We start from the raw sequence: 13,587 nt of genomic DNA, 5'->3' as shown, positions 1-13,587 counted from the left end.
ATTTTCAAGATGTGCCTTTGCCAGGGATTTGCAGGGGAAAAGAGGGGAGGAAATGTTGGGGGCTCTGAAGAATTACTTACTAGGTCAAATTCCTGAAACCTGCCTCTTGCTGCTCCTCCAGCACCAGCTCTAGCCTTAACACGAACGAATTTCTGTACCAGAGTGTTATTTTACAGCTCCCCTATTTAAATAGAAACTGCCTTCGTTCCTTTGCCGACTGCTTCTTTAAAACTGTAGCAAAACACAAGCTGCAAATGGGCTGAGAACAGCCCTTAGCAAAAGCTCTGCAGTAAAGCGGATGTAAAGACCATCTCTTTTGCATTAATACTTTTTTTCTTCTTCTTTTTTTTTTTCTTCTTCCAAGTCCCTATTCAAGTGTTTGAAGAATACTCATTCTTCTCTCTTTAGGATTACATCTATTCATTTTATTTAGCTTTTTAATGTGGAGACATTTTAATCTACCATTACTTTAATGCTGTTCCCGAATAGTTTGGGAACAATGATTTATATTTCGTCTTCAGCTGTGAGGATGAAGAAAAAAAAAGGCAGAAAAAAGACTATACCCTTCTCATCAGTTACACATGTAGTCATGGCAGGGTGGTTTGTGCTTTGTATCAGGGAACTGCTTGTTCAAAATTAGCAGACAATCCATGGGGAAAATAAGGAATATTTTAGGAAAGCTCATGTGAGAGCTCATCTTCCTTCCCCACCCCACAGAAGAGTGAATTATTACCATCTACTGGTAAATACACAGTTAAATTAAACCTGCATCCCCTGCTTGGTTGGCCAAAGGTCCAAGAGAGGTTTGGTGACTCGGTCTCTATCTTATTTCATTGCTGCTACTGGTCTCCCTTCTCCGTAGAATTCTCATGTTCCCTGTGAAACTTTCATCCCAAGAATTTCCTCTTATTGATCTATAACTCCTCTCCTATCAAAGGAAAAATAAAGTAAAATAAATCACTGTGTTGCAAAACAATGCAGGAGTTAAATTGGATGTTTTACCCTTATATTGTTGTCATGTCCAGGGTTGAATTATGCTCAGTACAAACAGGGCTGGAACATTCTGTGCTTTGCTCGGGAAAGCCAAACCATAACATGCAGGAGACACTTGTCCACATACTGAATGAGAGATTTACCCAAGTAAACTCCAGAAGGCTCAGATTTCGAGTTAACAAATACCTTTCCTGAGGGGATAAAGAACATTTCCCTCTTGCTGATAGGCAATTAGCAATTTTAGAGGACACTGTCAACAAGCAAATGGCCTTTTGCCCGTAGTTCATCACTATAAATATAGCCCAGCTCAACAGGGATCAAAAATTGTTCGCGTCTAATACGATGATTGGTATCTTCTCTCTGAGATGAGTTTAGCTGGGCTCAGATCCAGCTCCTGTATCACGAGCTGAAGTGGCAGAGTGTTCAATCACACACTCAGCAGAGATGCCCAGAAGTTCACAGGCTGCAAGGTCTGTCCTCTCTCTCTCTGCTGCTGCCCCAGGTTCGACCTGAAGCAAACTGGCAGAGCAGTGCACATACCTGCAGCCTCACCCAGCCAGCCCTGGGGCTCCTCAGACTTCCAAGTTCCCACAGCTCAAGGGGCCAGTGCCAATAAACCGGGCATCCTTGAGCTCTCTCTGGATTTAAAGAGCTTTGGAGATCTCAATGGAGGAGAGTGACAAAATCCCACCTATGCAGCAAGGAGCACAAAAGCTTAAGTTTGGGTTTGCTGCTGCGTCCACCACCCACAGAGCTTCCTTACTCTTGCATCAGCTGGCTTTTTGGGAAGCCCAAAGTGCTCCAAAACAATCCCATGCCTGTCATTTTTCCAGCTACCCACGATTAAATAGCTGCAGTGAGTTTGACCAGAAGCTCCACATTTCCAATACATTATGCTGCATCACCACATATTCCTCCCCTTCCTCCCAACACTAAGCCATCATAAAATAATTAGTAGACACAGTGCAATGCCACTGCAAAATAAATAAATACTGCCTGTGCCTGCTGAATTCCTCGTCTGGCTGGCCCTGGCTGCCAGTGAGGGCTGAGCTGGAAAAATCACTCCCACCTGCACCCACCCTGGCAGCAGCCTGGATCAGCAAGAAGCGTAAACCTGACAGAGTGGGAAATGCTGCCAGTAAAAATGAAGTATTCTGGCATGGGTGAGCGTGCAGGGACCCTGAAGGAATTCAGCAGCAGCACTGCCAGTCACACCAGAGGTGCTCCGGTGGCTGGTTTCCCATTGTTTGCCTGATCCTGTCAATGTCTCTTGCAACTATCATACAAACTTTTAAAAAGTATATATATGATAGTAAAAATTCCAGTCAATATATCCTTTTAATTCGTACCAATTATTTTTTTTATGCAATTACTGTAATTTCATTAAACGGCATAATTACCATTAATGCAGAGAAAACTGTCAATAGAAGGTGTAATTATGTTGTATAAAATCACAAGCACAATGTGCAATGATGCATAATTCCTCATGAAAATCATTGTGACTAAAATTAACTTTTAAAATATTTTAAAAATACATATAATACAGTAAGAATGATTTGGTTATTATAGACTTCATTTCCACAACAAGCAAAGGGGGAGCAGAGCAGGCAGGGAGTGTTTGCATACAGACAGAAGGTTCACAAATTTGGTTTAAGTGTGCAACAGGAAGGTAAGAAAATAAGTTTTTGTAAGTATGAGTGGGAAAAATGAACAGGTTATAATCAGACACATAAGCTGAGTTGTGAGCAGACATTCTCCCAGGCACATTACACCACACAGCTCCAGCTTTTTGGACACCAGTAACACTGCGTAGAAGTGATGTCTCAATGGAGAAAAGTGTGACGAGGAAGGAGTAAAGAGGACCAGGCTAAAACTACAACATTGAGACTGGAAACTGGAGAAAATTGTCCAAGGTAGGATGTGAAGTGTGTCAGGCACATGAGAAGGACCGCACAGAGATGTACTGGACTATGTGTCTAGGCATCTTCAAAATAAAGACCTTTTTGAGAGGTATGTTTCAATCAAAACACAACGTATCACGTTGCATACAGAGATAACTATACCAAGATTAAACAGAAAGGAATGTTTGTCTTTTTGGTCTTAAATCTACAAATCCCCCCAAACCCTGAACTGATGGAGAAGAATACACAAAGTGCTTAAAGGTATCTCTTGGTATATGAACACTCTCAACCCTACAGGCAACATTTTTCACATGAGGGAATAATCCTGATATTCCCAGGCACACACAACGATGTGTCCATTTTTCACACCAGACCAGTGATGAGAGGTACACTATGAAGAACCCAGAAATCCCGTGTGTGATCCTTGCCTCTGACCCAGGGTGCTTTCTCTAGTTGTGTAGCACCATTTCCACCAAACCATTTATGCACCAGGCCAACATCACCAACAGTGAAATTCTGCTTTTCATCTCACCTCCCTTTCAACCCTATTTCCTAAACCTCTAAGCTTAAAAAAATTCTGATTTTACATGTGCTTCAGCACAGCCTAGTGTCCTCTGTGCCTATACAATTAACTCAGATGAAAAATCATCAGATTAAAAGCACAGAACACTGATGAAAAATGTGATTACATTTTTATAGCACAAAAAAATTCATCTACTCACATGTTCTTGGACTGTCTCCTCTCACCATTACATCCTAATAAAGAAATTTAGCTTGGGGTGATGAATCTTATAAATGAGGAAACAGCATGAGAGCATTTTTCTCATTCACTTGTGTCCTGCCTGTGCTGTCCTCTGTTTCCTCCCTCTTTACCTGTCCCTCTTTTTCTCTTACACCCCCAAAAGCAGCTATGTCCTTGTCACACACACAAGCTGTCACACTAATGAGGAGGGAAGACTAAAACAGGAAGGTGAAAGATTCCACGTCCTTGGCTACTGCTGTCCTCTGACAACCTCACAAATATTTTATCTGCCTGGCAGTGGGTTTTGTCTGACTGCTTAAGAAAACAAGGCTCCCATGATTATACTGTCTGCTTGTCTTCCTCCTCCTCCTCCCTCACTTCATTCCCCCTTGGAGGAAGGGGCATGGGTTACCTGTAGAGGGAAACCAAGGGAAATACCAGATCAAAATGGTTATTGCCAGGGGCCCAAGGGACATCATCTGTAAGGAAAAATAATTTTTAAAAAACGCCTTTTCTGGTTTGAGGGCCTGGCTGGTATTGAAGCTACCAGGGAGGGTTTCATGAACCCAGCTGGAAAATGGGTGGAGAAGCTTTGTGCATCCTCCTCACCTCATCTTTTAACCAACACATAAGGAGTGGATTTTCCACACAGACTGGGCAGGGAGGGATGCTGCACCTACCGTGCTGTGTGCGTATTTTCAATACTATGAACACTCACGCTGGAAATAGTGAGACAGAGATATATAATTAGCATTTCATTTTTAGTGCCAGAGCTGAATTATTTCCATGTGAGAAAAATCAGATAGACTTAAATTTTGGGTTGTAGAAGAAGCCTGTGGTAATTATTCTTAGAATGGAGTATTTTTATTCCTTTCCCATTACCCACTTTCTTTCAGGAAACCAGGAGTATTATGGTATCCAGTAAAGATGTTACCAACCTGTAACTTATAACCTGCTCATACTCCTTTTCACTGGGAATAAATTCCTTTGTCTTTAGACCCATTTTCCCACCTTCTTATTTTTCTGCCTCTCCACCCCTTCCAAACTTTTCCTAGGTTTGGAAAACTGAACTTGACAGCTATAACTTCACAAGCATTTTGGTGCAAAAAGAGCAATCCTTTTAAATATGTGCGTAGATTCCTGCTGTACAGTGATGGCAGGACATGGACACTGGGATTTTATCCTCCCTTTCCAGCCCCAGCATGAATGGCCACCTGATTCCCTTGGACACAGTCACAGAACTCTTTTGCACAGCCACACGTGCTTCAGTGAGGTACCAGCTACTCTGCTCTCCTGCCACTAACTATGTATAATATATATATGTTCTAAATGAACTTCAAGCAACAGGAAAACAAATAATTAGAGAGAAAAGACCCTCTTCATCCTGCCCTCTCATCTGTGTGAGCAGTCCCTCTGACCTACAGGGTGAAGACAGCTCCTCTGTCTTTGCTCTGAAGCTTCTTTCAGTCAGGAATGGTCTACTTTACTCATCTGTGGCAAATACACTGAAGTGTTTTCCTTAAAAAAGCCTTTAAGCATCTTACAATTCACAGACAGTAAACACAGGAGAAAATCTTGGCGATGTGGATGTTGTATTGCTTAATAAACGCTCAACTCAAAAACTTTCTTTCTGCATGCTGGACCACCACAAAATGATTTTTGCAACCTTTAATGGCATGACAAACATTTCAAGCATGAAGAAAATGTCACACCGCAGAATAAAGAGCAGGCAAAATCTTTTTTGTGCTTGAGTGGATTATGAGAAAACTGCAAATGGGGTGTTTACTACCAAGAGGAAAAAGAAGAGAGATGAAAAGCGGGATAGGCAGGTGGAGAACTTGGCTTTTTGTTTTCAGAGTGCAGTAGAACTCACTGTCCAGCCTTATTTTTTTTTATTCTTTTAAACAATATATTATTACAGTCAGGAGAATAAATTTGCAACAGGCAATGCCAACACAGGCAGAGCAGGAACTGATAAGCTGCAGTGAAGTGATGCCTCAGTGCAATGGAAGATGGAAGGGACAAGACCCATCAGCTCACTGCATCACCCAGACCAAAAGCATCTCCCTGCATCACCCTCTGGGCCACCACCTCCTTCCTTTCCTGCCACCCAGCTGCCATGTTTCGAATTAAAAATAATTAAAAATTCCAAAAGCGCCACACAGTGACATCACCCACCACGGACATGGGCATCCTCAGTGCTCGGTGCAGGTGGTGAATACCTCTGCTCCAAGCGAGGAAAGGCTGCTCCTGAAGGTCTCATTCCATCCCCATCAGGCCCAGTGTGGCCCAAGCTGTCCTGCAGCCACACAGCCACAAAACAACACCAGCAAACGAGAAGGGGCTTCGTGCTGGTGGGGAGGAAAGCACGGGAACACTCCAGGATCTCAGATCACTTAGCCACATGCAATAAAAGAAGAAATCCACTTACCACAAATGCTATCAGGCTCTTTACCGTGGACTCCCAGAGAAAGCAGCTCCAAAGGAATTGTATTGTATTCCATATTGCCATGGTGATTTTTTTCACGCGATCAACATTTCTTGATAAGATCTGATAAATATTGAGTGGGAGGAGGGGAGGAGAAGAAGAGTTTAATCAAACACACTAATATCCTACTATTGCTTCCGAAACAGGGATAATTTAAGCTACAAATGCATGCCAGGGCACATATTACAAATAAAGCCTCTATTTCAGATACATTCGCCAGCTCCTGTCTGCCTTCTGATTACACCCAAACCTTCCAGATTTTCTTCAGGTCTTACAAAAAAAAGAAAAAAGGCACAAACTGATGCCAAAACTAAATAAAACAGTAGATGTATTCTTAAAATACATCAATGTCTCAGGCAAAGGGACAGAGAGAATGGAGTCTGATCCCCTTTTCTACATGTTTTGGACTAGTCCATAGAAACAAATAGGGATTTTTAGACTTATTATAGGGCCTCTCAATTTTAAAAAGAATAATGACCATTGTCCTAAAATCCTATTGACTTTTTACGTAAGGAATTTAGCCCTGGTTTCTTCCTTCCCGAAGAAGGGAATAAGGCTCTCATTGAGCTTTAAGTGCTGCGAACTGTGCAAAACCCACAGCTATCATTTTCCCCACTCAGAAGCACAAAGCAGAACTACTGATGCAAGCCAGATCAGAAAGCAATTTCGTGTTAACACAAACAAACCTTTTAATATACACAGAAATATACAGAATTTACATGTGTTCAGCATTTTATGCATAAATAGGTTTTGTTCTAGCAACTGTGCTACAGCAATTCAAATCTTTCCAAAACAGATGCAAAAGCTTAGCCCAGACACAATTTTCACCTTTTTGGAAAATTTGCGGTTCTCCTCAGTAAAGCGCTTTTCTCGGGGCTTGAATGCTCTAATACTTGCTTTTATCTAGAAAAAAAAAATTAACAAAAATAACACCATATAGTTTTCAATTAGTTATTTCAGTTTCATATCACCAGTGCTGCTCAGGAAGATCAGGTCTTTCAGCATCTCTCGCTCTTTTCAGACTCTGTGTGACTTAGGAATTGCTTTTTATACACATTTTCTACAGTGAGGATGGCTAGAGAGGGTGGATGCCCCATCCCTGGAAACATTCAGGTGGACAGGACTCAGACCAACCTGGCATAGGGGAAGGTGTCCCTGCCCATGGCAGGGCATATGGAATGAGATGAGTTTTAGGGTCCCTAAGAACCCAAACCACTCTATGATTCCATGCTCACAAAAATGCAGACAAGTTAAATTGGGCAAGGCTGGACTCACTTTAGCAGGAGCAGAGCTGTGGCACAGCCCATGATGGCCTTAATAAATAGGAGTTAAACTCAGTAAAAGGCTGTAGGGCATAAACGATTGAGACTGACTCAGCCACCTAAAAACTAAGCGCACTGCGTCCATGCCTCATTCATTTTCCTGTCAACACCCTGGGAAGAGAACATCCTGGGTCAGCTTTTTGGGGAAGAAATAGGTGTTAAAAATAATGTATAATAAGATGAACATGAAGCTGTTTTTTGGCTGTTGCAATTGAAGCCCTGGCCGCAGCAATCATCACCTCCTTCCTAAGGTGCTTGTGGTTATTTGTCCCTCCAGAAATGCCCCTTCCTCTGTCCCATCCACCTGGAGGGGCCACAGCTCTGATAGCCCAAATCTTCTTCACTCACAACATCAAACATGCCTCCACCACCACATGCAATGTGGACAGGACTTTTCTGGCTTGGCTCCTGGTTTTAAAAGCATCACCCCCACCTCGTCCTTGAAGATTTGTACTTTTCTTACACCAGTGATAAGCAAAAAGAAAATACTTCAACTTACTGGATTAAACAGGACATCCAGCTCCAAGTAAATTGCTCCTTTTGAAGCACGTTCCAAGTCTTTATTCTTCAGTGTGTAACAACTTTGTTTACCGTTTCTAATCTATAGTTTGGGGTGGGGAGGGGAGAAAAAGCATCAATATTTTCCTGGCTGTACTCCTCAATATAATTTAAAGACACTGCAAACAAATAAATAAATATAACTCAAGCACAAAAAAAACAAACAAAAACACCCCAACAAAAAAAAAAAAAAAAAAAAACCACAGCAAAAAAACCTTCCCCTAAACCCTGATAATATACTTGGAGCCTGAAATACAAAACAACCGTTGGATTAGAGACCTATAAAATTGCAGATTAAATCTCTTATGGTCCAACTTTAATTTTCAGACCTTGTACTTTATAGTAGAGCAGTGCATGCAATAACCAGTCTGAAAATTCTGCCCTGGAAGCCAGTGAGTTGATGGGAAGTAATCAGCCTCCGTTATTACAAGTTTAAAATGGGATTTTTCTTCCAAAGCTTAAGAAAAGGGCCACAAACAACAACTTTACCCATTGCACACTCCAGTACATGAAACCACTTCTTAATGCTTAGTTTATTGCAACGTTATCAAATTATTACCCAGCAAACAAATGCAATCCAAAGAAATGGATCGGCTGAAGTGGAGTGAATGCTAATGTAACAAATGTTCAAAATTAACTAATTCATGTAAAAGACTTCTCCCTCCACCCCACCCCTGAATTTCAATACCATTTCTCTGCTCTGATCCACCGGTTGGCCCTATCTCATTAAGCATCTATTAAAAAAAAAACCAACCAGCCCAACAACAAAATACCTTCCTTGCCATTTTGTAAACAATTTGGCTCAAAGTAAAAGCATTCTCACTTCAAAAATGATGGCAGAAATGTATTTATTATACACAGTAGGATATGTATTGATTAAACATTTGGCTTTTTAGGAAGCAGACCAGTTAATTCTAAACAGCAGTAACATAAAAAACTGCAGCTTACCAAAAAGCTACATTGAGGGACTGTAATGATCAAAGATTAAGGATAACGGAGGAAATTTGAGGGCATGAAATTGCAACCATATTTAAAATGGCTATTGCTGCTCTGGCATTTAGAAGAGGCACTCATATAAACCATGGTAGAAATGAGTAAGGGAAAAAAAGGTGTAATAAGGAACCAAGTGATTTCACAAGACAAGGGAAAGGTCACTCTCTTTCCCAATGTTGCTACACCCTTTCTATACCAAAACAGTCAAAGGGTAGATGGGATTTCTGCCTAAGGGTTGAAAGGGAAGAGGGCTCTCACAAGGACCAACTCTGCATCCTCAGTGGTGTAAAACCAGGAACTCCAGCTATTATCTCTCATCCAAAGCTTTTCAGTTACAGAGACTTATGTGGAATTCATAGAACACCAATAAATAATAACAACAACAGGCACTGCACTAAACTGATCACAAAGCACCTCTGCTTCCACCACAAGAGAGTACACACAGTGGTGGAGCTGGCAGCAAAGGATGCTGCAGCTCCCAGGGAAGGGACAGGTACAAAAACATTTTTCAGACCTGCAGCCTCAGAACAGAAGAGCTGCCAAAGTGATTAGACCCTTTTCTAGGGCCAAATGGACTGGCATCAGGAGGTCCTCAGGCCAGCTGCCACATACAGCACTGTCAACCCATCATAAAGGTTTCTGCTCTTTCACCAGTTTGCTTTTCCCCCCTTCAAAAAAAAAAAGGCAAAAAATTTAAATTTACTGAATGAAAACAAAGTTTTGTTTGGAAATGAAAGATTTTGTTAAATTTTACAAATTAAAGCATAAATGGTTTTACTGATGGAAGGGACACTGGGACAGAAGGATTTGGTTTGAGGTCACTGGCCCAACAGGATGCCCCAGCAACAAATTTAGCCTGAGCTTTGATTCATGGATTCTACTGTGACAGGATAGAATGTACTTTATTCCCAGTGTGTCTGCAGAGGTGCAGATGTCCAGTATATACCACAATATCCTAATTCTGGATCCTCCATAGTTATTAATTTTGGAGCTGAATTTCCATGTATTTCAGGCACACATATTTCTCATGGCATTTCATTCAGTTACACCAGAAGCAACAGCTAGTGGGATGGCCTCTTTATATTCTAACATCTTTCAAAAGCATAACCCACAAGGAAAAGAAATCTGACACAGGAGCTAAATTGATAGAAAAAGGAAAAGAAACATTTCTGAGTGTTTAAGCCTGATGCTGTGGGGTATTCTGCACTCAAAAAAATAATGCTTTGGGGAAAATACTCCTCATTTTAAGAGCTGGAGTTGAATCAAACATTTCGGGTGCAGCTGCAGGTGTTTTCACACAGAAAGCTTTAAATCAGCAGCAAATAATTTCCAGCTCTGCCTGTATTTGTAAATAAGGGTTGCTTGGGAAACTTCTTTAATGGTGTCATTATTATTGTTGCTGCTATTCTTAAATTGAACAGGGCAGGAAGTAATGCAGTGCAAATAAAGTTTTAGAATCCGATTTATTTGGCATATTTAATTCAAAGTATTCCAACTGTCTGGAAAAAGATGTGCAATTATAACTCAGCCTAAGACTAAACATTCATAGAGGTATTTTAGCTTTAGACTTTCTTCAGCAAGAAAAAAGTACAAGAGAAGAATGACAGGCTATGAACTGTCTCCATTGCATTTTCGTTTGGATAGAAAGGAAAAAAAAACTGAAAAAGAAGTCAAACAAAAGACTCTCTTACAGTTTTGGCACTGTGCTAGGGCAGCATGGTTCAACAAAAGGTACAAGGTAATTCTAAGACCCACAGCTGCATGGAGATTACACTGGTGGCATGTCTCGACTGTGCCCACAAGAAAACATGCAAAAGAGCCTCAAATACTCCTCATTTTCACTGCATCCTGTCCTTGGGCCAGAGTTCAGATTCTGTTCAGCTTCTCCCCCAATGCTGAAAGATAGACAGCCATATTCATTTTGCATCTATTTCTTTCTCCTCTCTGGGTACTTTCCCCCAGTCTCTGCTATTCCCAAAGACTGCTTAAATGCTCTCTCCAGCCATGGAAAAGAGCAGCCAGGGCTGGGGCTGTAGGATGAACCTCAGTGTCAGAAAGATCAGGCTTCTTCTGTCACCCAAACACTTTTTGCTGATGATGTCACACAGCTTTGACTCCATGAGTAGTTCTGATAGCTGTATCTAAAACAAGTTATCTTTCCTAAGAATATTAACATCTACTTACGGGAAAAGGAAAGGAAAGGAATATTCAAACTAAATGTGAAAATATCTGCAGGTAAGCATCTCAAAGAGACATAATCAATATTATTCCTTTATTGATGATGCTTTATATCCTCACTGAATACTAATGCCTGCATTCTCTGAAAGCTTCTTATTAGCTTACTGGGGCTCAACCACCAAGCAAGACTGCCCATAACCCTGGGATTAACATGAGGACAGCTATGTCTACCACACCCACATGCTGCATTTTGCAAGGTCACCATCAGAAAAAAAAAATAGTCTGGATTTTCATCCCATCGGAATTCCTGATATTTGGGGCATGATATGTTCCTCTTCTGAGTCAACACAGACAAAACCATATCCATATTTTCACAGAATGGACTGTATATTCTATGTCACATCCCTTCCCCATACAGGACCACGAAAAGGAAATTATCAGTTGGAAGAAAAGCTGAAATTCTTTTTTGCAATAAATATTTTGACCTACAGAGGCACTTGAGGCAAAACACTCCCTGAAGTTGCCTCTAACAAAAGGAAATGTTGAGGTACACGAGACCACCATCCAGTCAAGGTCCAAAGTGCACCAGGTTCCTCTCAAACGGATGAATATATTTGCTAAACTCTTTGCACAGATGTCCCCAGTAAAACAAATGTGACTAAACACAGTATTGATGTATCCAGCCAATGTTAAATCTATTAAGCAACAACCTTCTGACCGCTTGGGAATTTTAATGAAATAGCAAAAGCCAAGATTGATATGACACAAAACACGGAGAAGACAGGACCCTTACGCAGCAAAGCGTGTTTTTTCATTGCTCTTGTCTCAAAGAAATATGGTTTAGTGGTTTTTTTTTTTACATTGATTTTAAGAAAACTTCACTCTGTATACAGCTTTGATGCAGATTCAATGTCATATATTGATGACCTGACAGAAGAACGCTGGGTTAAACCTCTGTACATCAACACCCGTGACGTGTGGAGAGGGTAATGGCTACTCTCCAAGGGTAATTCATCTAAAGCATTTGGGACCTCTGATATTCCTGCTTGAGCTCATTGCTGATGCACAATGTCATCCCATTTGCCCTGCATACCATAAAGCTGTCTTGTAATAGACACACACCTCCCCTTATCAAAGGACGTATTTCCACAGGAAAAGATGAAAGCAAGCCACATATTTGATCCACCTGTACGTGAATAAAGAGGTTTTTGTTCCCCCCCCAGTCTTGCCATATGCACTGAACCAATTTTGTACAAAATTCCTGTTTCTTCACCCCAAAACTCTTTACCCCAAACACTTCACTTTGAATAACCTTCTGTGGGATCCGAAGTGGAATGGAGATTTGGGTTCTTAGAAGAGGACTGTTATCCAAAGACCAAGGAGATATGGAGCTGATGGACTGAAAGAAAGCAGGCAGGGCTCTCATACAAGGGCTTCGAGCCAATCTGAGGAGGAGCTGAAAACCCTTGGAGCACAAGGATCCTAGGTGATACTTGAGACAACATCCCTGTTGATGCCTTTTCAGTGAGCAGTGAGTGGCTGGGAGAGAATCTAATGTCAGAAACAAGACATTGTTTTTCCTGGAAGAGATGTGGGGGATTCTTCCCCATTCCAAAAGTCCTGGTTCACTATGAGGATAAAAGTCAGAACAGACAGCACACTTCACAGCTGCCTCCGTTGCATAAACACAGCAATTTCACGTCTCTCAAACTCTAAAACTTTCTCCTGGAATGGATTGTGCACTTATGATCAAGTGCTAAGTAAGTGCAATCGTCAGGTGTCTGCTCTCTGAATCCAGGCCATCCTTTAGACAATTAAGCATGCCAAAGGCACACTCCTTGTTTTCAGTGGTCGTTGGCTAGTGACCTTGCCTGGCACTTGGAAATATTTCATAGACCTCTTCCTGTCGGCTGGAAAAAAAGGGTGCAGCTGAGGACTACTCTGAGCTGATAATCCAGCAGATAAAAAATATTCCATTCTGCACTACAACTGTTCACTCAAAGGCTTTTCTACATGAGGATATTTGATATACTCTGCTTTCAAATTCATTGAAGCACACTATATGCTCCCATGTCTCTAATAACTTGCAGCCTTCTAGGAGATAGGAGTCTCTTGAAACAGAAGAAAAAAGACAGACCCTCACAAAGAAACACACGGTTGCCTTTACTAAGATCTGGGACACAAAGGAACCCAGAGATAGAAAGGACTTCTTTGATAATTAGTTCAAGTCCCCCAGAACCTACAAAACTTCTAAAACCTATCAAACTTCTTTCTTGAAGTAATAAAGTTTTTGCCCTACTTCTCTGTTCCCCAGGTCCTTCTTCAGTTTCTGGCACAAAAGCCTGTTCTATTCAGTGCACATGGGCTTCCCTTCCACTCCCCATGCTCCAGGATCTCCCTCCCAGCCCAAGG

The 13,587-nt window shown here is 41.4% G+C and overlaps 1 protein-coding gene across 5 annotated transcripts in view; it reads right to left on the bottom strand.

The window, feature by feature from the left end:
- The window catches only part of MCTP2 (multiple C2 and transmembrane domain containing 2), a 128,399-nt gene that overhangs the window by 40,002 nt on the left and 74,810 nt on the right, over positions 1–13,587 (bottom strand). For all 5 annotated transcript variants that reach the window (XM_032122924.1, XM_032122927.1, XM_032122925.1 and 2 more), the window contains 3 exons: positions 7,946–8,047; positions 6,953–7,027; positions 6,068–6,187 (listed from right to left, as the gene is read on the bottom strand). In XM_032122924.1, the coding sequence (XP_031978815.1) occupies positions 6,068–6,187; positions 6,953–7,027; positions 7,946–8,047 (297 nt within the window). The remainder of the gene's footprint in view (positions 1–6,067; positions 6,188–6,952; positions 7,028–7,945; positions 8,048–13,587) is intronic.

This window comes from Corvus moneduloides, chromosome 13, assembly GCF_009650955.1.
Source record: "Corvus moneduloides isolate bCorMon1 chromosome 13, bCorMon1.pri, whole genome shotgun sequence".
Classification (NCBI taxonomy): Eukaryota; Metazoa; Chordata; class Aves; order Passeriformes; family Corvidae; genus Corvus; species Corvus moneduloides.
Note: the sequence above shows the minus strand (reverse complement) of the source record. Positions and strands in the feature narration are given on the sequence as shown.